General features: G+C 44.7%; 1 protein-coding gene across 1 annotated transcript in view; it reads right to left on the reverse strand.

Annotated features, from left to right (window-relative positions):
• MDH1 (malate dehydrogenase 1) overlaps positions 1–26,904 on the reverse strand; it is a 132,041-nt gene that overhangs the window by 29,654 nt on the left and 75,483 nt on the right. The window contains exons 5-6 of the mRNA XM_030196157.1: positions 24,053–24,175; positions 14,200–14,376 (exon numbers count right to left, since the gene is read on the reverse strand). Coding sequence (XP_030052017.1) covers positions 14,200–14,376; positions 24,053–24,175 — 300 coding nt within the window. The remainder of the gene's footprint in view (positions 1–14,199; positions 14,377–24,052; positions 24,176–26,904) is intronic.

Raw genomic sequence — 26,904 nt, forward strand, 5'->3', positions numbered from 1 at the left:
TACCAAGTTCTTTTATCTCAACATTCAGGTTTAAATATTTTACAATGTCCTTGTACTCTTGCTCACTTTCGCTTGCAATGAGCAGATCATCAACAAAAGCTAAAATGTATGCATATTGTCCATTTGTGCACCTAGTGTACAAGCATTTATCTGCTTCACCTTGCTTAAATCCTAAATTTGTCAATATTTCATGCAATTTATCATTCCAACATTTTGCACTTTGCTTTAATCCATAAAGACCTTTGTTTAATTTACACACTAGCTGTCTTTGTTTTGTATTTATGAAACCTGTTGGTTGTTCCATGTACAAGTCCTCAGTTATATCTCCGTGAAGAAATGCTGTTTTCACATCAATGTGGTTGACTTGCATGCCTTTTGAGACTGCAATGCTCAGAAGTGTTCTTATTGTCGTGTGTTTCACTACAGGTGCAAACACTTCATCAAAATCTTCTCCATATTTTTGAAGATATCCCTTTGCCACTAATCTGGCTTTATACCTTTCCACTTTTCCTTGTGCATTCCTTTTTAACTTGAATACCCATTTGCATCCTATAGCTTTCTTGCCAGGAGGTAATTTTGTAAGAATCCAAGTATTATTTTTATCCAATGCATCAATTTCTTCTTGTGCAGCTTTATGCCATTCAGCAGCTTCTTCTGCTGGCATTTTCTCAATCTCATCCCATGTTAAGGGCTCTTGAGCTTCTGCTGACTTTGTTAGGTAAGACAGTCTTGGGGGTGGAACACCTTTGTTTTCCCTGGATGAGCGTCTGACAACAGGTTGGTCTGACCTTTCCGCATCCTCTAAATCTGAGAGTCCTTCTCCAATTAATTCCCCTTCTCCAACTGTACTGTCTTCTTCAATGATCCTTTCTGTGTCTGTTTCCTCTGCCTGTTCCTCGTTAGATACAGATGAGTTGCTTTCAGACATCTGCCTTGGTATGGCATTTATATACACTGGCATGTCTATTATGGTTCTAGTTTCATATTCTGGATGATAAGGCTCATCTGGGATAATCCAGCCTTTATCAACCCTTTTGTTTCATCAAAATATGTAACATGTCTTATGCCAACAATGCCAGTTTTCAGATTTAAAATTCTATATCCTTTGTGTCCTGGAGCATAGCCAACTAAAATGCCCCTTTCTGTTGTGGAATCCAGCTTATGCCTTCTTTGCTTTGGTACATGAGCATATGCTGTACTTCCAAATGTTCTTATGTGTGACAGGTTTGGCTTCCTACCATGCCATGTCTCATGTGGTGTGCGCTTAGCGCCTTTAGTTGGCATTCTGTTTTGTAGGTACACTGCTGTGAGAATGGCTTCCCCCCATAGTCTTTTAGGGAGATTGCTATCTGACAGCATACATCTGGTCATTTCCACAAGTGACCTAAATTTTCTCTCTGCAACAGAATTTTGCTCTGGTGTATAAGCTACTGTTGTGATATGTTGAATGCCTTCTTGTTCTAGAAATGTGCGCATGCTTTGTGAAGTGAACTCACCACCATTGTCGGTCTGAAGAACCTTTGGTTTTCTTTCAAATTTATTGCTCACCATGGCTACGTATTTCTTCAGCATGTCTGTGACTTGACTTTTCTCTTTCAGCAAATAGGCCACACAATATCTAGAGAAATCATCCAAGAATATTAGCACAAATCTGTTATTTCCCAATGATGGGATATTAAACGGTCCACATAAGTCACTGTGTATTAAGTCCAGCACTTTATTACTCCTATTTCCTGTGTATGCAGGAAATGAGGGTCTCACACCTTTTTGAGTAACACAGTCTATGCATTTCTCCATTTTACCAGCATCTGCACTTATCTGAATGCCGGTGGCCAGTTGCTTACTGTAAAGATCCTGGATCACCTTAGAATCACGATGTCCCAGGCGGCGGTGCCAGATTTCCAGACTACATTTACCATCATTCTTCCTTACTTGCGCCATATGTGAGGCTTCACCTGAAATGCTCAGTTTATAAACATCATTATGCTTAAAAGCTTCAGCATACACTTCATCATTTTTAGAGATTGTGCACTTACTGTTTTCAAAATGAATCGCAAATCCCTTCTTATCTAATGTAGATACACTAAGCATATTGCAAACTGCTTGGGGAATATACAAGACATCACTTACAGGAATTTCTTTAACTTCATTAGACACTTTGCATTTTAAGAATCCAATACCTTTTGCTTGGATCTTAGCAGTCCCTGCGTTTGCAGTTTTAAGAATACCTTCCTCTGGACACATTTCCTGAAAGAAATCTTTACAATTGGTTAAATGGCATGTGCTCCCTGAATCCAAAATCCAAGTACTTTCATTTGAATTATTATTTACCATAGTCAAAGATTTTTCTGCCATTAGAAAGCCCTTGTGTTTATCTTTGTCCTTCATACATTTCCTGGTTTGAAAATTCTTTAGTTCCATTGGCTTAGGTGAGCTAGAGGGAGTGTTTTGTGTTTCCTTACACCATTTAGATACATGTCCCTCCTTTCCACATGAGTAGCAAATCAGCTTGCCCTTGGGTGGAGTTTTCCCCATAGCTCCGCCTTCCTCTGTTCTTTGCCAAGAAATTTGTTTCATTTCTCTCTGACTGACTTTGAGAACACATCTCCTCAGAATCATTTATTATGCATTCCTGCCTTAGTTTTGATGTTGTCTGTTCAAAAGATTGCCCTTCAATGGCCTCATTTACAGACCTAAAAACATCAAACTTCTTTGATAGTGAGGTAAAAAGAAATGCTCTTTTCAATGCATCACACATGGGAATTCCAGAAAGTTCTAACTTTTGAAATGAAGACATAAGATGCATAATGTGATCATTACATTTACTTTTATCCCTTAATTTGGTTTCATTCAACTCTGCCAGCCAAATTGGTTGCTGCTTTGCATATGTAGTTGCATACATAGTTCTCAGTTTATATAAAATGTCCTTTGGTGTATCTTTTCCCTCCACTAATATGGCTTGTTTCTCTGAGAGAGCTTCCAAAAGCATGCACTTCACATAATAGTTTGCATTGTCCCCATTCAGCCATATTTTCAGCTGTTCTGTCTTGGTCTAAGCATATATTTAATCTTTTTGCTCGAAGGAGACATATGAATCTTAGTTCCCACTGCCGATAATTAAACTCAGTTAATTTAGGCACCTTGAGAGAATAGAAAAAATGGTGAATTTCTTCCCTCAGCCATTTTCTTAGCCTTCTGTCTGCTGTGTGGGGGGAGAGAGAGACAGACTGAATCTTTCCTTTAAAACTTAAGAGAAAAATGTGGCCTTTTTTTTCTGCCTGGTAATATTTCTCTTCTTTTTCAATTCCTGGACCCTGGGCCCATAACCCTTTTGTTGGATTATTTGTAGTAAATAATTAGCAGATTTTAGTACACACAGCTTCAGCTTTAGAAATGTTAATTTCTTTCTTCATCTCTCTCTCATTCACCCCAGAATAATTCACTGCTGAGTCACTTTAAAGTTGAAGTAACAAAACATCTGTTTACTCACAGTTTGTAGTTAGATTATAATCAGACAGGCTTATATATACATATTACTATACATTTGTATTATCAGCTCCTTCCATGTGCTTAGATGGTAATGGATGCTCACACCACCATAGATCCTCTCAGGTTAGGAGAGATCATGAGCTCCATGTGCTCCATGTGCTGCATCTGCTGTGTCTAACCCCCACAGGAAGTTGCATAGCTGTGTGACCTCTCTAAGTAATTCACATCAGAGGTCACAGAGTAATCACAGAGAAATAATAGGTGACAGGCAATGCATGTAAAATACAATACATTCCAACACAACCTAGAGTAAGTGTTATGGGGGTGCGAATAAAATGTAAATTCTACATCATGAGGGTGTACAAGCCGCCATATGTCTACCACTCCCAACTGATGAACGAGAAAATTTACTCCCTTATTCTCATCAGCCTTCCCTCTTGTTCTGATGGGTTTGCAGTCAACAGTCAAATCAGCACACACATTTAAATCCTCCCCCCCCCCCCCAAAATCATTTGATACTCTGTGTGTAAACTCAGCCTTGCTATGATATTAGAGAAAAACTGATGGTTGTAAACATTCGGACCATATATGTTACACAAGCTTAATTTACAGCCCCAGAGCTCACATAGCACGATGACATATCTCCCATTTCTGTCTTGAATTGTTTTATGTATATTAACTGGTAATTGTTTGTGAAATAGTATTGCCACCCCCCTCTATCTACCATTGTAAGATGAACTAATCACTTCCCCCACCCAACCCCTCAAGCTTCACATGTTCCACACTGGACAAGTGAGTCTCCTGGAGGAAGACAATATCAGCTTTTTCAGCCTTCAGCCAGGACAGTATTCAAAGTGATACATTTTAAGTTAACCATAATCTCTCATCCCTTCTCCAATAGTCAGATCTTGTAACCTGTGTATAATTATGGTACAGCCAGAGACCCCCCCCCCCACTGGAATGGTGGCGGGCCCAGTCATAGAGCTCAGGCCATTACAGACCTTGGCTGAGTCAGAAATCTGATGGCTGACATAACTGGGAGCTTACTGGAAAAGTATGGCCTAGTTTGTAGCCCGGATTGAGGCCTAAATAAGCTAAATTAGGAAAAGTTAGGTCAATAGATATGGAAACAAAATGGAGGATTTCAGCACAAAATGGAAGCCCGTATCTGTTACAAAGTGGAATTTTCTCTAATGTAAGTTAGAAAAACAAGTTGAGAAATGAGTGAGTCATGCCAGGTGCAGCTGGATGCAGGGTCTTGCTTAAGATTTGTGGTCAAGCGAGCTAAAGACAAAACCATGTTAGCAAGATAGAAGCTACTCGTTAGCATGAGCCAATCAGTGACAACCATGACATTAGCATAGATCCAATCAGGTATATCTACTGTCATATTATCCATATCCTGAGGGCACCTATAAAAATCAGGGTATTTCCTGGTTTAAGTTAGAGAGAGAAGGGTTGGCACTCTCTCTCTCCAAGGGAAACCAATGTGTCCTTGCTTTCCCTTGTAAAACCTCTAATTGGTAAGAAATTATAAAAGATTAGGAACTAATTAACACCTGTTTGCAGCTGGATTATTATATTCCTATAACTAATTGATTGTACGTGCCTGTTGTCAATCACTGATTTGACTTATACCTTGGCAAATAAACTCCTCATTCCAAATGATGATTTGTGGACTTCACTTAATGATGAAAGGCTGTAAGTATAAATGCTTTTGCTGTATCAGGCTATCTTTCTCTGCATTGTATAACTTGTAATCTAAATCCAGTTTGTCATAAGGCTGGTATCTTTTCCTTAGACCTAACATCTCCCTTAGTGGCAATTCCTCTTAGAACTTCACAACTCCTTGATTACCCCAGTACTAGTGCTATTTAGAGATGGAGTCAGATTTAAGGTCACTCCAGCCTTCTTGGGGGGGCACTGGACCCCTAAATTCACAACACCTGTCTGTCCCGTGGGCCTCCCAGAACAGCCCGCAGAACCAGAAAACCTCTAACAGAACAGCAGTCCCCTGTGTCTCATAACCTTCAGTCATATCTGTTGCCTCCCCCTCTCCCCCCTTATCCCCCAAACATTCTCACACTCACTCACACCCACTACCATACACCCCTTGCAGACCTCCCCCCTCTCCCTCCCTCCTCCCCACCCCCTCTCATTGCCCCTCCCCTTCAAACAGAGCTGCCAGCTCTCTCCTACCCCTCGCCTGACCAGCGACTTCTCCTCATGCTCCTCCCATTTCCTAACAATACATAATGAGATTTACCAGATTAGATCCTAACATGTGTACATGTACCTCAAAACACAAAGCATGCCTGAATTTAATCCCCTACATAGCCCTGTTTTACACCAACCCTTGATTTCTACACAGACTAGATACCCTCCTTATTTACCTTGACCTGCTCGCCTCCCCGCCCCTTTGACACAGTAACATAGTAACATAGTAGATGACAGCAGAAAAAGACCTGCACGGTCCATCCAGTCTGCCCAACAAGATAACTCATATGTGCTACTTTTTGTGTATACCCTACTTTGATTTGTACCTGTGCTCTTCAGGGCACAGACCGTATAAGTCTGCCCAGCACTATCCCTGCCTCCCACCACCGGCTCTGGCACAGACCGTATAAGTCTGCCCAGCACTATCCCCGCCTCCCAACCACCAGCCCCGCCTCCCGATCTTGACTAAGCTCCTGAGGATCCATTCCTTCTGCACAGGATTCCTTTATGCTTATCCCACACATGTTTGAATTCCGTTACCGTTTTCATTTCCACCACCTCCCGCGGGAGAGCATTCCAAGCATCCACTACTCTCTCCGTGAAAAAATACTTTCTAACATTTTTTTGAGTCTGCCCCCCTTCAATCTCATTTCATGTCCTCTTGTTCTACCACCTTCCGATCTCCAGAAAAGGTTCGTTTGTGGATTAATACCTTTCAAATATTTGAACGTCTGTATCATATCACCCCTGTTTCTCCTTTCCTCCAGAGAATACATGTTTAGTTCAGCAAGTCTCTCCTCATACGTCTTGTAACGCAAATCCCATACCATTCTCGTAGCTTTTCTTTGCACCGCTTCGCTTCTTTTTACATCCTTAACAAGATACAGCCTCCAAAACTGAACACAATACTCCAGGTAGGGCCTCACCAATGACTTATACAGGGGCATCAACACCCCCTTTGACATCTCACTGGCGAATTTTAAACCCTCAGGTCCTTATTATAAGAGTTTCATTATCTCCGCCACTGGTACGGCTTACGCGATGAACTTGTGAGATCTTCTCCCGCTACTTTCGCCGAATAATCATTGAATAACAGCACCCGGTGCTCGTCGTACTCCAGCGGGGCCTTGGAGCGATAAGCTCTGAGGATAAGTTCCTTCGTATACCAATTCGTATAATGGGCTATCGCTGTTCTCAGCTTCACATTCTGCTCCCCTCTGGCTCCGATCCGATGAGCCCGATCACAGCACACTCCTTGCCGACCCCCTTCAACATTCAACTTCTCAGGCAACCAAGAGTCAAAGAAAGAATATAAGTTCTTATCTGCCACAGCCTCAGGTAATCCAACCACGCGGAGGTTGTTTCGTCGTGCCTGGTTTTCTTGTTCCTCCAAACTCTCCCGTTTCTTTTTGCAGCAGCGCCAGTCGTGCCGCCATTTTCCTCGCATTCTCCCTCACCAGCTGCAACACGTTGTTCCACTTCCAGTATTCTAATGGCTTGCAGATCAAACTTGCCATTTATTTCGTCCACCGCCGACTGCAGCTTTACCAGTCGATCCTCCAGCGCTTCCGAGACAGAACCGGAGATCTCCGCTGCCCAGTCGGTGGCTCCTCCCGATGTCGTGTTCCGCAGTGGTGGATTCTGTGCCTCCGTCATCTTAGTGGGTCCCGCTCTCTGCAGTTTCTTCGTACCCCGCTGCATTTTTGTGGGCATTCCACAGCTACCTCCTTTGAAACGCTTCCCGCTTCAGAAGCACTGCAGCTACCCCGCTTGTAGCCTTCTCTCTAGGGCTCTCAAACCCTGACAAACCTCGGTATTTAGCAGTTATCGGAAGGCCTCCGAGGAGCTGCTCCCTGGTGCTGGCATCACGTGACTCCCGACACCATTATTTGACAACTTTCCCGCTATTAAAAATGTAGTATAATTCTAGTCTATTGAGGCATTTTGCATATCAATCAGCAAAATGGCGGAATTCTTTACCCGACTTACCAATTCTAAAATACTTTGCAAACAGATAAAGACATTTTTGCTTCAAAAATTTGTGCTTAATAAGTATTATTTGGGAAAGTTGATGCTGTAATATCCCAGGGATAAATAAACAGAAAAACAGAATAAGGTCAAAAAGGTTTATTGGAACAATAAACCTTTTTGACCTTATTCTGCTTTTCTGTTTGTTTATGCTTTTGTACCTTTTTTCTTTGCTTTGTTATATCCCAGGGATAGCATGGCTTCTTTTATTATGTAAACCGTGCTGAACTCAGGAGGCTAGTGTGGGTTATAAGTACCTTGATGTAAATATAAAATTATTTTGAACCTTGAACTAAATATGCATTTACTATTTGCACTGTTTGAGCTTAACATAAGAATATAAGTATACAAACCCAAGGTCAATTAAGCCCAGCATCCTGTTTCCAACAGTGAACAATCCAAGTTACAAGTACCTGGCAAGGTCCCAAAACAATACATTTTATGCTGTTTATCCTAGAAATAAGCAGTGGATTTTCCTCAAGTCCATTTTAATAATGGCTTATGGACTTTTCTTTTAGGAAGTTATCCAAACTTTTTTAAAACCCCGCTAAGCTATCTGCTTTTACTACATTCTCTGGTAAAGAATTCCAGAGTTTGATTATACATTGAGTGAAGAAATATTTTCTCCGATTTGTTTTAAACTTCCTACTTTGTAGCTTCATTGCATGCCCCCTAGTCCTAGTACTTTTAGAAAGATTAAACTAACAATTCACAACTACCCATTTCACTCCACTCCTTTTATAGACCTCTATCATTTCTCCCCTCAGCCATCTTTTCTCCAAACTGAGAAACCCTAGCCACTTTAGCCTTTTCCTCATAGGGAAGTCGTCCCATCCCCTTTATCATTTTCATCGCCCTTCTCTGTACCTTTTCTAATTCCACTATATATTTTTTGAGATGCGGTGGCCAGAATTGCACACAGTATGTGCATAGAGTAATTCAAAGGCATTATAACATTCTAATTTTTGTTTTACATTTCTTTCCTAATAATACCTAACACTCCATTTGCTGTCTTAGCCGCCGCCACACACTGAACAGAGGATTTCAACGTATCACCAACGATGACACCTAGATTCCTTTCCTGGTTGATGACTCCAAATGTGGAACCTTGCATTACGTAGCTATAGTTCAGGTGTCTCTTTCCCACAGGAATCACTTTGCACTTGCTTATATTAAACGTCATCTGCCATTTGGATGCCCAGTCTCCCAGTCTCGTAAGGTCCTCTTGTAATTTTTCACAGCCTTCTTGAATTTAACAACTTTGAATAACTTTGTGTCATCAGCAAATTTAATTACCTCACTCCCATCTCTAAATCATTTATAAATATGTTAAAAAGCAGCGGTCCCAGCACAGACCCCTAGGGAACCCCATTATCTACCCTTCTCCATTGAGAATACTGACCATTTAACCCTACTCTCTGTTTCCTATGTTTTAACACATTTTTAATCCACAATAGAACACTACCTCCTATCCCATGACTCTCCGATTTCCTCTGGAGTCTTTCATGAGGTACTTTGTCAAACGCCTTTTGAAAATCCAGATATACAATATCAACCGGCTCACCTTTATCCATGTTTGTTCACCTCTTCAAAGAAATGTAATAGAAAGATTTCCCTTCACTAAATCTATGTTGGATTTGTCTCAGTAATCCATGTTTTTGAATATGCTCTGTAATTTTGTTCTTTATAATAGTATCTACCATTTGGCAGACACCAACGTCAGGCTCGCTGGTCTATAATTTCCCGGATCACCTCTGGAATCTTTTTTAAAACTCGGCATTACATTGGCCACCCTCCAATCTTCCGGTACCATGATCGATTTTAAAGATAAATTACATATTACTAACAATAGTTCTGCAAGTTCATTTTTCAATTCTATCAGTACTCTGGGATGAATACCATCCAGTCCAGGCAATTTGCTACTCTTCAATTTGTCAAATTGCACCATCACATCTTCCACGTTTATAGAGATTTCATTCAGTTCCTCTAACTCGTCAGCTTTAAATATCATTTCTGGCTTTTATGTTTATTGAAAAAAAACCCTTTCAATAAAATTTTGTTAGAAAAAACCCCCAAACCAACTCTTACTACTAGTCAGATTATCCCTCTCAATTTCACAATTTGAAAACTGCTGCAGGTAGTATTATTTATGTAGGCATGCGTTCCTGTAATTTATTATATATTGGCAAAACCAACAGAAAGTTTAAAAATAGGATTATTGAACATATAACGAATGATACATACCTGTAGCAGGTGTTCTCCAAGGACAGCAGGCTGATTGTACTCACGACTGGGTTGACGTCCACGGCAGCCCCCACCAACCGGAACCAAAACTTCGCGGGCGGTCCCGCACGCAGGGCACGCCCACCGCGCATGCGCGGCCGTCTTCCCGCCCGTGCGCAACCGTTCCCGCTCAGTTGAATGACAAGCAAAAGAATGAGAAAAAACGCAACTCCAAAGGGGAGGAGGGAGGGTAGGTGAGAACAATCAGCCTGCTGTCCTCGGAGAACACCTGCTACAGATATGTATCATTCGCTTTCTCCGAGGACAAGCAGGCTGCTTGTTCTCACGACTGGGGTATCCCTAGCTCCCAGGCTCACTCAAAACAAGAACCCAGGTCAATTGAACCTCGCAACGGCGAGGGCATAACAGAAATTGACCTACGAAGAACAACTAACTGAGAGTGCAGCCTGAACTGAACAAAATCGGGTCCTGGAGGGTGGAGTTGGATTCAAACCCCAAACAGATTCTGCAGCACCGACTGCCCGAACCACTGTCACGTCGGGTATCCTGCTGGAGGCAGTAATGTGATGTGAATGTGTGGACAGATGACCACGTCGCAGCCTTGCAAATCTCTTCAATAGTGGCTGACTTCAGTTGGGCCACTGACGCTGCCATGGATCTAACACTATGAGCCGTGACATGACCCTCAAGAGCCAGCCCAGCCTGGGCGTAAGTGAAGGAAATGCAATCTGCTAGCCAATTGGAGATGGTGCGTTTCCCGACAGCGACCCCTTTCCTATTGGGGTCGAAAGAAATAAACAATTGGGCGGACTGTCTGTGGGGCTGTGTCCGCTCCAGATAGAAGGCCAACGCTCGCTTGCAGTCCAATGTGTGCAATTGACGTTCAGCAGGGCGGGTATGTGGTCTGGGAAAGAATGTTGGCAAGACAATTGACTGGTTAAGATGGAACTCCGACACCACCTTTGGCAGGAACTTAGGGTGAGTGCGGAGTACTACTCTGTTATGATGAAATTTGGTATAAGGAGCATGAGCTACCAGGGCTTGCAGCTCACTGACTCTACGAGCTGAAGTAACTGCCACCAAGAAAATGACCTTCCAGGTCAAGTACTTCAGATGGCAGGAATTCAGTGGCTCAAAAGGAAGTTTCATCAGCTGGGTGAGGATGACGTTGAGATCCCATGACACTGCAGGAGGCTTGACAGGGGGCCTTGACAAAAGCAAGCCTCTCATGAATCGAACGACTAAAGGCTCTCCAGAGATGGCTGTACCCTCTACACGATGATGGTAAGCACTAATCGCACTAAGGTGATTCCTTACTGAGTTGGTCTTGAGGCCAGACTCTGATAAGTGCAGAAGGTATTCAAGCAGGTTCTGTGCAGGACAAGAACGAGGTTCTAGGGCCTTGCTCTCACACCGAACGACAAACCTCCTCCACTTGAAAAAGTAACTCTTTTTAGTGGAATCCTTTCTAGAGGCAAGCAAGACACGGGAAACACCCTCAGACAAACCCAACGAAGCAAAATCTACGCCCTCAACATCCAAGCCGTGAGAGCCAGAGACTGAAGGTTGGGGTGCAGAAGCGCTCCGTCGTTCTGCAAAATGAGAGTCGGAAAACACTCCAATCTCCACGGTTCTTCGGAGGACAACTCCAGAAGTAGAGGGAACCAGATCTGACGGGGCCAAAAACGCGCTATCAGAATCATGGTGCCGTGGTCTTGCTTGAGCTTCAGTAAGGTCTTCCCCACCAAAGGTATGGGAGGATAAGCATACAGGAGGCCGGTCCCCCAATGGAGAAAGGCATCCGACGCTAGTCTGCCGTGTGCCTGTAGTCTGGAACAGAACAGAGGCAGCTTGTGGTTGGTCTGAGAGGCGAAAAGGTCCACCGAGGGAGTGCCCCACTCTCGGAAGATCTTGCGTACCACTCTGGAATGGAGCGGTGGGCGTGCCCTGCGTGCGGGACCGCCTGCAAAGTTTTGGTTCCGGTTGGTGGGGGCTGCCGTGGACGTCAACCCAGTCGTGAGAACAAGCAGCCTGCTTGTCCTCGGAGAAAAATTGTATAATGAGAAAACTGGAGGGCAAAGTACACTCCGATTCCTCTTCCTATGGACTGGTTTAGGCCACCCCCCTCTTTTTATACGACATGTATAACTTGAACAACCCAAACAGAATGAACACAAAACCATTCACTCGAATGGGTGGTAAATTAGATCTTCTCACTGGTGTTACCCAAGGCTATGGTGCAAAAACCCAACTCCTGCATGACCCTGTATGTTTCATCCCTTGGGGTGCCTCCCCTTTCCTCACGCTCTCTGATACTAAAGTAGGACAACAGGAGTCTGGATTTAAAACCGCCACCTCCCCCCCCTTTGTTTTTCCCCTAGTGCACTGATCTCTTTATAACCCCCTCGCCCACAAACCTTATCTGGAGACCCAGGGATGGAATGTGGGCCTTTGTGGTCATGTTAAACGCAAATGGGTGAACCAGACATTCAGCCTCTCTCCAACTGTTGTTCCACACTAGAAGATGGAAATCACCAAGCATATACACGTAGTTTTAACCTCTTCCTTTCCAATTTATGATAGAGCAAATGACTCACTAACTAGCAGCTGAACCTCTCCTGTGAAACATGGGCTACAGTTCAGAAGCCCATAAGATTACTCGAGGTTCAACAGAGCATCACAGGGCTGCAATCTGCAACCGAGCTATAGCTGTTAGCATGTCTGCAAAAACAATGTGGTTTCTCCTGTGACTAGGAACAATGATATAACAGTAAACACATTCAGTCAGGCGAAACTGGATTTGGGGGGGGGGGGAGGGGAAGAGGAAATAACCACAGAAAGAGAGGGTTGTGGTCAAGGACGCACCATGCATGCATGCATGCATGCAACACAAATATTTTTGGTGAAAAGCTGAAAAATGACTTTGGGAAAGGTTGTGGACGTCTGTTCCACATCATGCCCCATTTTCATACAGATTGCTGGAAAACAGGAAGTTGGAGTTCTATTTTTTGAGAAACTTAATGAATTCTCTGTAAACTTGGAGGATGTAATGGGGCAGTTCTACAAACTGAAGAGTAGCAAATCTCCTGGACTGGATGGGTATTCATCCCAGAGTACTGATAGAATTGAAAAATGAAATTGCGGAGCTATTGTTAGTAATATGTAATTTATCCATAAAATAGAGCGTGTTACTGGAAGATTGGAGTGTGGCCAATGTAACGCCGATTTTTAAAAAAGGTTCCAGAGGAGATCTTGGAAATTATAGACCGGTGAATCTGACATCGGTGCCAGGCAAAATGGTAGAGACTATTATAAAGAACAAAATTACAGAGCATATTCAAAAGCATGGGTTAACATGGATTTAGTGAAGGGAAATCTTGCCTCACCAATCTACTACATTTCTTTGAAGGGGTGAACAAACATGTGGATAAAGGTGAGCCGGTTGATATTGTGTATCTGGATTTTCAGAAGGTGTTTGACAAAGTACCTCATGAAAGACTCCAGAGGAAATTGGAGAGTCATGGGATAGGAGGTAGTGTTCTATTGTGGATTAAAAACTGGTTAAAAGATAGAAAGCAGAGAGTAGGGTTAAATGGTTAGTATTCTCAATGGAGAAGGCTAGTTAGTGGGGTTCCCCAGGGGTCTGTGCTGGGACCGCTGCTTTTTAACATATTTATAAATGACAGAGGATTTTGAAAAATTACAAGAGGACCTTACGAGAATGGGCATCTAAATGGCAGTTGATGTTTAATGTGAGCAAGTGAAAAGTGATGCATGTGGAAAAGAGGAACCCGAATTATAGCTATGTCATGCAAGGTTCCACGTTAGGAGTCACAGACCAAGAAAGGGTTCTAGGTGTCGGCGTTGATGATATGTTGAAACCTTCTGCTCAGTGTGCTGCTGCGGCTAAGAAAGCAAACAGAATGTTAGGTATTATTAGGAAAGGAATGTAAAACAAAAATGAAGATTTTATAATGCCTTTGTATCGCTCCATAGTGCAACCACACCTCGAATATTGTGTTCAATTTTGGTCGCCGCATCTCAAAAAAGATATAGTGGAATTAGAAAAGGTACAGAGAAGGGCAACGAAAATGATAAAGGAGATGGGATGATTTCCTTATGAGGAAAGGGGGGGGTTGGGAAGAGAGCCTCTGGGCCCTCAGGCAATGCCCTGTTGCCAGTATGGTCAGTCCGCCCCCAACCAAAAAACTTGCATCTTACTGTGATAAAATCCCCCTTAAGCCAGTGGTCATTCTTCACAGCTTCATAAACTCCAATCTCCTTCCCTTGCAGCTTGACGGTGGCATGGTTAACATCTGGATACTGAGTGGAAGAATGGTTTCCCCAGATAATGACATTCTTCACATCATCAGAAGCCACATTAAGCCTGAGAGCAATCTGGATAGAAAAGAAACACATGAGCTCCCATTAAAATACTGTGCAAATCTCATTTAAATCATATCAGCACCCACATATACATGTTTAAAGCTCTGACAAAGAGTCAAAATAAATAAGTAGTCTAAATGGGAAACAAATATTTTTAGGAAGTGAATGGAATGATTAATTTAGAGAAAATTAAACTTAAAAACCTAATGCTACATTCTAGACCAGCATGTCTCAGCTAGTTCTGCACTATCCTCTAGCCAGTCTGGCTGTCAGTATATCCAAAATGAATGCGAGATAGAGCTGTGTGCAAATCAGAGAAGCTGCTGCCTTCACTTGGGCAAAGTTAATATTCAGTGAGATAAGCTAGCGGCACATTAGTGCAACAGAGGCATCCGTTGAAGTCACTGACTGCTTTCCCTGACACTGTAATAGAAAAAGGTAAAAAGAAAAAAAATGGGGGAGCGTGCCAGGTGCCCTTGACCTGGATTGGCCACTGTCGGTGACAGGATGCTGGGCTAGATGGACCTTTGGTCTTTCCCAGTATGGCACTACTTATGTACTTATGTACTTATGAAAAGTGGAAAAATCCTAGCAAGCCACAAGTAGCGTAAGTGGTACACTAGAGATCTAGGTGTTGACTCTTCACTAAACAGATATCAGGGTTCAAAAACATGTTGATTAAATGCCCAACTAACAGGCACAAAAAGAGAAACAAAAGCTTGATTAGAAATAGACAAAAAGCAAAAGATACTTACTTACCTGTAGCTGGTGTTCTCAGAGGACACAGCAGGCCGATCATTCTCACACCTGGGTGACGTCATTTGATGGAGCCTGGTGCGGATATTGACTAGCTAGTAAAGTAGAAAGTTGTAGCAGCATGCCACCATGCATGCACTGATGCCTTTCCGCGCGAGCATGAGTCCTCCAGTCAGGTGAAACTAAATACAAGTCTTAGGGGAGGTGGAAGGCTGTGTGAGAATAAATGGCCTGAGGTCCTCGGAGAAAACCAGCTACAGGTAAGTACCTTTGCTTTCTCCAAGGACAAGCAGGCTTTCCTATTCTCACATGTGGAAATCCCTAGCTACCAGGCTCACCAAAAAAAAAAAAAAGAAAGCTAGGATAATTGAGTCTCAAAATATTGAGACAAAGTTCAATCAACCTTAAACTATATACATATTAGCTGTGTAGGTGCAGCCTGGAATGGAATAAAACAGGGCCTAGGAGGGTGGAGTTGGATTCTAGACAAAATATTTTTGCAGAACTGCCTGTCCGAACCGACTGTCATGTTGGGTGTCCTGATCCAAACAGTAGTGGGATGTGAATGTGTGGACTGAAGACCATGTTGCAGCCTTGCAAATCTCCTCTATGGAGCCAAGACTCTGACTCATTGTGAGTCGTGACATAACCCTCAAGAGTCAGCCCAGCTTGGGCATAAGCAAAGGAGATGCACTCTGCTATCCAATTTGAAAGTTTTGTTTGCCAATGGACACCCCCAATGTGTTGGGGTTAAAAGAAACAAAAAGCTGGGTGGACTGCCTATGGGCTTGAGTCCATTCCAGACAGAAGGCTAAGGCTCACTTGCAGTCTCAAGTATGCAGTACATTTTCGCCAGGATGGGCATAAGGTTTTAGGAAAAATGTTGGCAGAACAATTGACCGGTTAAGATGGAACGCAGACACTACCTTAGGAAGGAACTTAGGGTACGTGTGGAGTACTACTCTGTTGTGATAATATTTAGTATATAGTGAGTGAGCTTCTAGGGCCTGGAGCTCACCGACTCTGCAAGCTGAAGTGACTGCCACCAGAAACAACTTTCCAGGTCAAAAACTTCAGATGACAGGAATTCAGAGGCTCAAATGGAGCTTTAATCAGCTGGGTGAGGGCTATGTTGAGATCCCATGGCACAGTGGGATGTTTGGTGGGGGCTTTGTCAGCAACAAACCTCGCATGAAGCAAACAACTAAAGGCTGTACTAAGACGGACTCACCTCCTACATGGTGATCAGCACCAATTGCACTAAGATGAACCCTTACAGAGTTGGTTTTCAGACAGGTGTAGGAGGTATTCAAGCAGTTTTTGTGCAGGGCTAGAGAAGGGATCTAAGGCCTTGCCCTCACATCAGACAGCAAACCTCTTCCATTTAAAAGAGTAACACTTCTTAGTGGGAGACACCCTCGGGCAATCCCAGGGGTTCGAGTTCTACGCTCTCAACATTCAAGCTGTGAGGGCCAGGGATTGGAGGTTGGGATGCAGAAAGGAACTCTCACTCTGAGTGATGAGGTTCAGAAAACAGTCCAATCTCCATGGATCTTCGGAGGACAACTCCAGACCTACAACGGCTAGTAAGGAGTGATCAGAATCATGGAACCCTGATCTTGCCCAAGTTTCAGCAAAGTCTTCTCTATGAGTATGGGAGGATATGCATACAGAAGGCCCTCCTGCCACTGTAGGAGAAAGGCATTCGACTCGTCTGCTGCATGATCTGAGCCTGGAGCAGAACCGAGGCACTTTGTTGTTCAGATGAGTGGTGAAAAGATCCACTCTCAGAAGAACTTCCAGGGTACACCCATCTAAGCCCATGTTTAGAGACCACTTGTGTCATTGCAGTATCCTGCTCAATCTGTCTGCCAGGCAGTTGCTCTTGCTGGGTAGGTAGTGGCACAGAGGTCCATCCCATGAAGGATGGCCCACTACCACAAGCCCACAGCTTCCTGACACAAGGGGTAGGATCCCATAACCCCTTGCTTGTTGACATGGAACATCGCAATCCAGTCTGTTTGAATGAGAACAATTTGGTTCTGGAGTCGATCTCTGAAAGCTTTTAGAGTATTCCAAATAGCCCTGGGCTCAAGGAGATTGATGTGGAACTGAACCTCCTAAGCAGACCACTGGCCTTGAATGTGAAGTCCATCTACATGAACTCCCCAACCCAGGTTGGATGCATCTGTTGTAAACACTTTCCATGGCAGTGGAATTTGGAATGGAAGTCCCAGAGTCAAATTGGACCGAACTGTCCACCACAGAAGGGAGTGTGCCAATTGTGGTGGTATGCTGACGACATTGGTTAGGTTCCCTTTTGCCAGAGACCACTGGGAAGCTAAGGTCCACTGAGCCTCTCAAGTGGAGATGTGTCATTACAGCGACATGCACGGTGGAGGCCATGTGGCCCATCAGTCTCAACGAACTGGTTATAGATGGAACTTGGGAGCCAGCTGGGACATTGGGAGGCGAAAATCTTGAAGATGTATTTGAGAGAGAGAGAAAATAGTATCTGTATGCTTTTTAACGAGGTCAGCAATCTCTTTCACTCTCTCTCCAAACAATTTGTTCCCTTGGCATGGCACGTCTGTCAACCTCTCTTGAACCGCTGGTTCCAGGTCAAAGACATGCAGCTATGAGAGTCTGTGCATCCTCACACCCACTCCACAGAATCTGGATGCAACATCAAAAGTATCATAGGTGCCCCTGGCCAAATAATGCCCACACTCCATCTGCTTGTTGACCAGCTGGTGAAGCTCTGCGGCCGGTTCTGAAGTGAGAGAGTCCACCAAAGTCAGTATACTGTTCACCAGAATCTCCAAGGAAAGGCTCGTGTAGAGCTGATAGGACTGCAGGCAACAAGCATAGAGGCCTGAAAAACTTAGTTCAAGCCTGTCGCCCCTGGGGCGCAGAGGCATGAGACAGAGAACTCTTGACCCATTTGAGAGTAAATTCAACCACCACGGAGTTGTGGGACAACTGTGCCTTCTCGAATCCAGGAGCCTTCTGTATACGATACTGCGTATCCACCTTCTTAAGTGTGACCTGCACTGTAAGGAGAGACTCCCAGTTCAACAGTGTGTCCTTAAGGATAGGGTGCAATGGTACAGTGACTCCATCCTTACGAGGAGTCTTATAGTCCAGAACAGATATCTCTGCTCTAGGCTCTTCTTCCGTCTCCAACTTAAATGGGATGGCCACCGTCATCTCCCTCAGAAAACTGGTGAAAGAGTGCCTCTGGTGGAGATTTACGTCTTTCTTGAGGAGGAGAGGATCAGGTGGAATCCCATAGGAGAGGACTCCTCCTCCGAGATGTAATGTGGACCCTCATCTGACTCTCATTGAGTGGTCCCAATCAGACCCTTCACCATACTCAGGAGCAGGTGAATGAATCTGTGTCAATCTCACTCTGGTGGAATGATGTCCACATTCTGAGGAGCTTTGAGGGGAAGCCCTACCCTCAGACTCCAGGTAAGCTTCCTCCCCCTAAAGGAGGAATTAGATGCACTTAAACCAGCTTCAAAGACTCCACAAAATCATACTGCACAGAATCAAACCAAATTCACACCACTGCCTCAAAGGATAAAACCACCAAAAAATAGATGGTTCACAGTAGGCTCAGGCAGACTTCGTTATGTGACACACAAGTATCCGCCCTCACAAGTGTTGCCCCTACAGAATTCTTTTGCGCCATTACAGCACTGTGATATTCCTGAAAATAGAATGGATGCAGAAGAAAAAAGAATGACGGTGGAACAAAAAGATAGGAAGGTACCCAAAGGGTTAAGACACCTCCAAATCACTAATGTTAAAACACATACCAGGAAATGTAGATGGAATGCGATGACCACAAATGCTCGCAGTCTAAGCAATAAAGTTCATGACCTTCAAGCCCTGATGGTGGAGGCAGACTTAGACGTTGTTGCAATCACAGAGACGTGGCTAAATGGCTCCCATGAATGGGATGCAAACATACCAGGCTACAGTGGCAAAGCAGGGGGGGCTGCCACCCGGGGTGGGGCACCGTTGCACTCCCCCCCCCCCGGGTGCAGCACAATGACATCCCCCCCCCCCTCGGCGCATCGACACCCCACTCCCCCCGACCAGCTCCCGCACCCTACCTTTAAAAAGAATGTCGGAATCCGAGGCGAGGCGCAGCCCCTCGCGCCTGCCCTGCACGTAAAAGAAATGTGGACCATCGGGTCTTCTCTCGCTCTGTCTGTCCCGCCCTTGCGGAAATAGGAAGTTGCGTCAGCGGAGGGCGGGACAGATAGAGCGAGGGAAGGCCCGACGGTCCACATTTCTTTTACGTGCAGGGCAGGCGCGAGGGGCTGCGTCTCGCCTCGGATTCTGACATTCTTTTTAAAGGTAGGGTGCGGGAGCTGGTCGGGGGGTGTCGATGCGCCGAGGGGGGGAGCTGGCAGGGAGCACCCCCCCTGAGATGACACCCGGGGCGGACCGCCCCTCCCGCCCCCCCCCTTACTGCGCCACTGCCAGGCTATAATCCATTTAGGAAGGATAGAGAGGGTTGAAAAGGTGGAGGAGTAGCTCTGTATGTGAGAAATGATATCACAGCGAATGAAATGACAGGGACCTGGGGAAAAGAAGAAGTGATATGGATCACCTTAAAAAGAGATGATAGAACCTCAGTCCTCGTGGGTGTTGTCTACAGACCCCCGACACAACTGGAGGAACTAGATAGGGATCTGATTGCGGATATTCAAAAGTTAGGAAAGAGGTGCTGTTGCTGGGAGATTTCAACCTGCCGGATGTAGATTGGAAGGTTCCGTCGGTGGAATCGGAGAGAAGTAGAGAGATCGTGGATGCTTTCCAAAGTGTTTTGCTCAGACAAATGGTGACGGAACCCACGAGGGAGGGAGTGATGCTGGATCTGGTGCTCACAAATGGAGATAGCGTGTTAAATATCCGAGTGGGTGCCCACCTGGGCAACAGTGACCAAACGGTTTGGTTTGATATAACGGCTGTAGTGGAGGGCGGCCACTCAAAACTCAAAGTCCTGGATTTCAAGCGTGCTGACTTTACTAAAATGGGGGAATACCTGAGGAAGGAGATGATGGGCTGGGAGGAAGTACAAGAAGTGGAACGACAGTGGTCAAGGCTGAAAGAAGCTATAAATAAGGCCACGAACCTTTATGTAAGGAAAGTAAATAAAAGCAAGAGAAAAAGGAAACTGATATGGTTCTCCAAACAAGTGGCTGAGAAAATAAAGGCTAAAGAGTTGGCGTTCCAGAAATACACAAAAACTGAAGAACAGGAACACGGGGAGGAATACATGATGAAACTGAAAGAAGCCAAGAGAGAGATACGTCTGGCAAAAGCGCAAGTGGAAGAACAAATGGCTAGAAATGTAAGGAGGGGTGACAAAAATTTCTTCAGGTATATTAGTGAAAGGAGAATGACTAAAAAGGGAATTGTGAGACTAAAAGATACTGCAAACCGCTATGTAGATAGTGATGAAGAAAAAGCAAATTTGCTAAATAGATACTTTTGTTCTGTTTTCACAGAAGAAAATCCTGGAGCAGGACCGCGATGGACTGGAAAAAGTACAAATGAAAATGGAGCGGATACAGCATCATTTACAGAACAGAGTGTGTATGAACAACTTGTAAAGCTAAAGGTGGACAAAGCCATGGGACCGGACGGGATCCATCCCAGGATATTGAGGGAGCTCAGAGAGGTTCTGGCGGGTCCTCTTAAAGATTTATTTAATAAATCCATGGAGACGGGAGAGGTTCCGAGGGATTGGAGAATGGCTGAGGTGGTCCCTCTTCACAAAAGTGGTGATAGGGAAGAAGCTGGAAACTACAGGCCGGTAAGCCTCACTTCGGTTATTGGAAAAGTAATGGAAGCGATGCTGAAGGAAAGGATAGTGAATTTCCTGGAAGCCAATAAGTTGCAAGATCCGAGACAACATGGTTTTACCAAAGGGAAATCGTGCCAAACAAATCTCATTGAGTTCTTTGATTGGGTGACAGGAGAATTGAATCAGGGACGAGCTATGGACGTAATCTACTTAGATTTCAGCAAAGCTTTTGACACGGTTCCCCACAGAAGGCTTTTAAATAAACTGGATGGGCTGAAGATAGGACCCGAAGTGGTGAACTGGATTAGGAACTGGTTGACGGACAGACGCCAGAGGGTGGTGGTGAATGGAGTTCGCTCGGAGGAGGGAAAGGTGAGTAGTGGAGTGCCTCAAGGATTGGTGCTGAGGCCGATTCTGTTCAATATATTTGTGAGTGACCTTGCCGAAGGGTTAGAAGGTAAAGTTTGCCTATTTGCGGATGATACTAAGATCTGTAACAGAGTGGACACCCCGGAGGGAGTGGAAAACATGAAAAAGGATCTGAAGAAGCTAGAAGAATGAATTTTAATTGCCAAACCTTAGACCAATGCCAAGAAATGCAAAGTGATGCACTTAGGGAATAGAAATCCACGGGAGACGTATGTGTTAGGCGGCAAGAGTCTGATAGGTACAGACGGGGAGAGAGATCTTGGGGTGATAGTATCTGAGGATTTGAAGGCGATGAAACAGTGTGACAAGGCGGTGGCTGTATCTAGAAGGTTGTTGGGCTGTATGCAGAGAGGTGTGACCAGCAGAAGAAAGGGAGTGTTGATGCCCCTGTATAAGTCGTTGGCGAGGCCCCATCTGGAGTATTGTGTTCAGTTTTGGAGGCCGTATCTTGCTAAGGATGTAAAAAGAATCGAAGCTGTGCAAAGAAAAGCTACGAGAATGGTATGGGATTTGCATTACAAGACGTACAAGGAGAGACTTGCTGACCTGAACATGTATACCCTGGAGGAAAGGAGAAACAGGGGTGATATGATACAGACGTTCAAATATTTGAAAGGTATTAATCCGCAAACGAACCTTTTCCGGAGATACAAAGGTGGTAGAACGATAGGACATGAAATGAGATTGAAGGGGGGCAGACTCAAGAAAAATGTCAGGAAGTATTTTTTCACGGAGAGAGTGGTGGTTGCTTGGAATGCCCTCCCACGGGAGGTGGTGGAGATAAAAACGGTAACGGAATTCAAACATGCGTGGGATAAACATAAAGGAATCCTGTTCAGAAGAAATGGATCCTCAGGAGCTTAGCCGAGATTGGATAACAGAGCCGGTAGTGGGAGGTGGGGCTGGTGGTTGGGAGGCGGGGATAGTGCTGGGCAGACTTATATGGTCTGTGCCAGAGCCGATGGTGGGAGGTGGGGATAGTGCTGGGCAGACTTGTATGGTCTGTGCCCTGAAAAAGACGGGTACAAATCAAGGTAAGGTAAACACAAAAAAATGGCACATTTCTTGGGCAGACTGGATGGACCTTGCAGGTCTTTTTCTGCTGTCATCTACTATGTTACTATGTCAAAAGGTGGTACTGCTTTCTTCGGACATTGACGTCGAAGATCTGGGCACCATCGATGGAACCTCGGAGAAAGCCTGGGGCTGTTCCAGTAGTGGCGCAAGCACCCTCGATGCCAAAGTGGGAACCCCCTGCAGCAACTGCACCAACTCCTCCCAGAGCATGCTGCAGAACCACTCATCAAAAGTGGGCATTGGCAAAGGCATGAGAGCAGGGGGAGAGGCAGTTTGAGAAAATGTCCATGCCAAACCGGTGAAGGGAACTGGGCTGCTCAGTGACTTGCACACCATACCTCTTCTAAGGAGGGGGGAGCGCTCCTCCTGCGCCGGCACTTCTTAAGTATCAGAGGTGCTGATGTCCCAGTGCTCCTGCAACGTATGTTGAAGAAGACCGATGCTTAGGCTTCTTGAGCTTCCCCTGATGCACAGAGCCTCGATCCCCCAGTGCTGATGAGGATGCCACCGAATCCTTATGGGTCCTCAGTGCCTGTGTTGGGTCCGATGTTGACTGGTCCCAGGGCCTGCCCCTGTGTCAAGGCAGGTGGAGATCCACTCAATGCCAGTACATTCCATGTGGATGCCGAAGTTGGAGCGGCCATGGAGGTCGATGCCACCAGTGCTGAAGTTGATGATCTGGCCTTTAAAGATCCAAAAACATGCTCCTTTTGAGCTAGTCGCACCCGCTGAGTTCTCACCTGTATTTGTAAACATATATCACAAACAGAGGGATCATGATCTGGTCCAAGGCATCCAATGCACCAACTGTGCGGGTCCATGGAAGAAGTCACGCACCTACAGTTGGCACACCACTTGAAGCCACTAGGGGTCTTCTGGGACATCGAAAAAAGAATCTCGGCTAAATTAAATTAATCAATCTTTGAGCAGATTAAAAAAAAAAAGGGGACAGTGTTCAAATTGAGGACAGGGCTGCGGCCTAAACATGCAGTCACATGTCAAAATAAAGGAAACTTTAAAATGCTGCAAAAGATCTAAAAATAAAATAAAGGAAATAGCAGAAACAAAACTGAAGAAAAAAGTATAAAAAAAGGATGAAAAAATGTAAATACCCGCACGGGAAGGCACTCACAATAAATGAGTAGCACAGCGGGAGGGAGAGAACACAAAACGCATCCTTTCAGCTCCGCGGAAAAACAAGGACTGGAGGATCTGGGCAGGAAGGCATCAGTGCAAGTGAGCGGACGCTGATAGAATTTTCTACCTTACTAGATAGTCAGTGTCCGCACCAGGCTCTGTCAGATAACGTCACCCAGATGTGAGCATATCAAGGCCTGCTTATCCTCATAGAATAAGGAAAAATCCCAGAAGCTTTGAAAGACAAAAAAAATCAATGGCAAGTACAGCAGTCTCTAGTCACCAACAAGTTCAAAGCTTCCTTCTAGAAAGCTCTTAGATTTGACAGCACATACAACATAGGCTACATGACTTGGCATCACATATTCCTTTTTTTTCTCAAAGAAATACAAATTTTAAAAAGCATTCAAAGGAGGAGACCACTATAAAATTAGATTCAAACCAAATACAAGCATCTTTTACCTGGGCTTTAGCTCTGTTGTGATCCAAGCGAGTTAGACAGCTGAAGTTCTCCTTTGGTATAGATGGAGCAGACTTTAAAGCTGTTAGGCAGTTAGTGTTTGCTGGATTTCCCACAACCACCACCTGAAAACAACACAAAAAAGCTGTTAGTCTCTACAACCAGAAAGGACAGCAAAAATTCTCTTCATTAGTATGTATATAGGTAAATATCCTATATAATAATTCTCACCTCCAACGTTCTATGCTTGGGACTGTGGCTCCCTGGCTGCAAGTGGTCTGCGAGGCAGACACGCACGGACGTCACTGACGTCAACACAGCTGATTCCAAGGCAAGGGGAGGAATAGGGAAACACGCTGCGCGTGTTTCCCTACTCCTCCTACTGCCTCGGAATCAGCTGTCACCCCCCTCGTGCTACGGCCCCCTCGAAACCCACCCCCTCCTGCGAACCTGTCGTTTCCCCCCCCCCCCCGGAACGCCGAAAACCGCACCCCCCCTCCCGCCGCTGTTGTGCACTACCTTTGGGTGGGTTCCTCAATCATCTTCTCAGAAAGTTTAACTCCGTGCGTCTGACGTCAGACGCACGCAGAGGAACTTCCAGACAAGATGACTGAAGAACCTACGGGAAGGGAAGAACAACACTTCAGCTGTAAGCACAGGTAGCACAACAACGGTGGCGGCGGTTTTTCGCTGGCACGGGGGGGGGGGGAACGACAGGTTCGCGGAAGGAGGGGTTCGAGGGGGCCGTAGCATGGGGGGGGGGGGAATTGCCTGCCTAAGGCCCGTTTCCTTGCCTACAGAAACAGGCCTTTTTTACTAGTTGAGGTATAAGTACACTACCATTAATCTAGGGCAATATTCAGCTGTCATTATGCTTAACCAAAAGCAAATATGAGGCAACAAAATTTTTGAGTCATCCCAGTGTTTTTTTCCCCCCTTATTGGAGTTTTCGCCAACACAATAAGTTACTTCAGATTAGCTGAAAGAATCAGCTGAACAGGGATATGCTTGCCCACCCCTTGCTGTTAAGAGGTGCACCACACTAGCCTCAGTCCACTGCAGTATGGAGAGTAATGCTAAGACAGGAAGCAAAAGCACATACTGAGGAGAGGAAGCCAAGAAATAATAATCAGTTGCCTATACAAGATCTAGATTCTTTTTCTCTTTCCCCACCTGCCTACATACCAAAAAATCTAGTTTGAAAACACCTCTGGGAGCAGCAAGGAACTGATAGAGTCTTGAGCAGTGTGCATGGTGGCGCGAGAACAGCAGAGATAACTATGAAGGAGAGTGACTCCCAGCTCTACTTGCAGCAGTGACATCACTGACTTGGCCTCCCACATCTGCAGAGCGCACCTAGGCACATGGCCATTGGGGTGTGCCTGAAGAGGAGTGATTTAACGGGCATGCCTCTTTGAAGCATTTTGGAGAAATTATTAACATCTTCTGTCCATGGGTCTGTGTTTTCCCAGTAGATGCTTAATGCACTATCATGGAAAAAGATATGCTTTCTTTGACACTTGGAAAAATTTGTAATGGAACAGGAGATAAATAAGACTTAGAACGAATTATAGAAGATGGCTCTTATTTAGGGGTAGTATCTCTCCCTTTTTGAACAGAAAATTCTATTTTATTAGTTTGTAGGATTGCTTTTCTCTCCTCTAAATGTGGACTTGAGGACTCAATTATGTTTTACATGAAAATTTGTTCCTTTTCTTTATATACATATTGTATGTACATAACTTTTGAAATATCAGTTTAAAAAACTCTCAATAAGCAGGTTTACAACACATGATGGATGTACCTGTCTTAGGAGCTTTGAGCTCTTATCAGTGCTGGAAGCTGGACTCTTTGGTGGGCCTTTTTTCATTTTGTATTTTTTTCCCTTTTCATAATTCAGAGCTGCCAAGTGAACCCAATTTTTGAGAGGGAGCCTTAGTACATACCCCAGCCCTACCCACTCTGTCTCTTGGCTCACCTCTCTCATGGTCATTCTAGAAAATACCTTATTTACGCTGATAACAGGGATGGATGAGAAAAGCATTTCTTCTGTTCTGCCTGTCATCTCCTCTGAATTATTCTTGTAACTTAGTGTGAGAAGTCACTACTGGGTCCCACCTGAAGGAGTGGAACGCCGGTACTACCTGAATACTACTGAGCAACAGGACAACCTCATGTTTTGTGCCTACTGGTGGACTTTTACTTATGCACTCTACCTCTGCTTTTGGCTGTTTGGCCACACCTTATTACTGCACTGGACATTTGTGCCTTATCCAGTTTTACTGTTTACTAACAAAAGAAGTTTGCTGTTCACTAATGTACAGACAGAATGCAGGACTATTAGACATATAGCTTGTAACAGTAGTTTGCAAGGCCTATACAAGACCAGCTTGCACGTAGCAACGCCATCTGAATAGGCGACCTTGGAGGGTGCTGACACCCCCCCCCTGCATTCCTGAGCCGCACCTTATCTCCTGTGCTAGAAAGGAGCATTGTGTGTGTACAGAATAAGCTGCTAAGTTTCGTTTTTCTTGCCAGTATCATTTCAGTGTTATGACGTGTGTACGTACTGGGACTACAATTTTGTACTGTAAGAACTACAAATGTTTACTGCGCATGATAGTTGTGACGTGTAAGGGGCCAAATGCGCAGGCCCAGTAGGGAAGTATAAATGTAAGTGTCAGATGATTTATGACACACAGTGTCCCGAGGCTACTCGGTGCTGTTCACTTGCTAGCAATAAAGTTGCCTTGTTTGGAACCAAAATTTGCCTTTCGTCTCCTGATTTCCCACCTGTTTCACACCCACTTGGCAACAAGAAGTGTGCATCATGGAGGCAGGACCAACGGTGACT

The sequence above is a fragment of the Microcaecilia unicolor genome, chromosome 3 (genome assembly GCF_901765095.1).
Source record: "Microcaecilia unicolor chromosome 3, aMicUni1.1, whole genome shotgun sequence".
Lineage (NCBI taxonomy): Eukaryota > Metazoa > Chordata > Amphibia > Gymnophiona > Siphonopidae > Microcaecilia > Microcaecilia unicolor.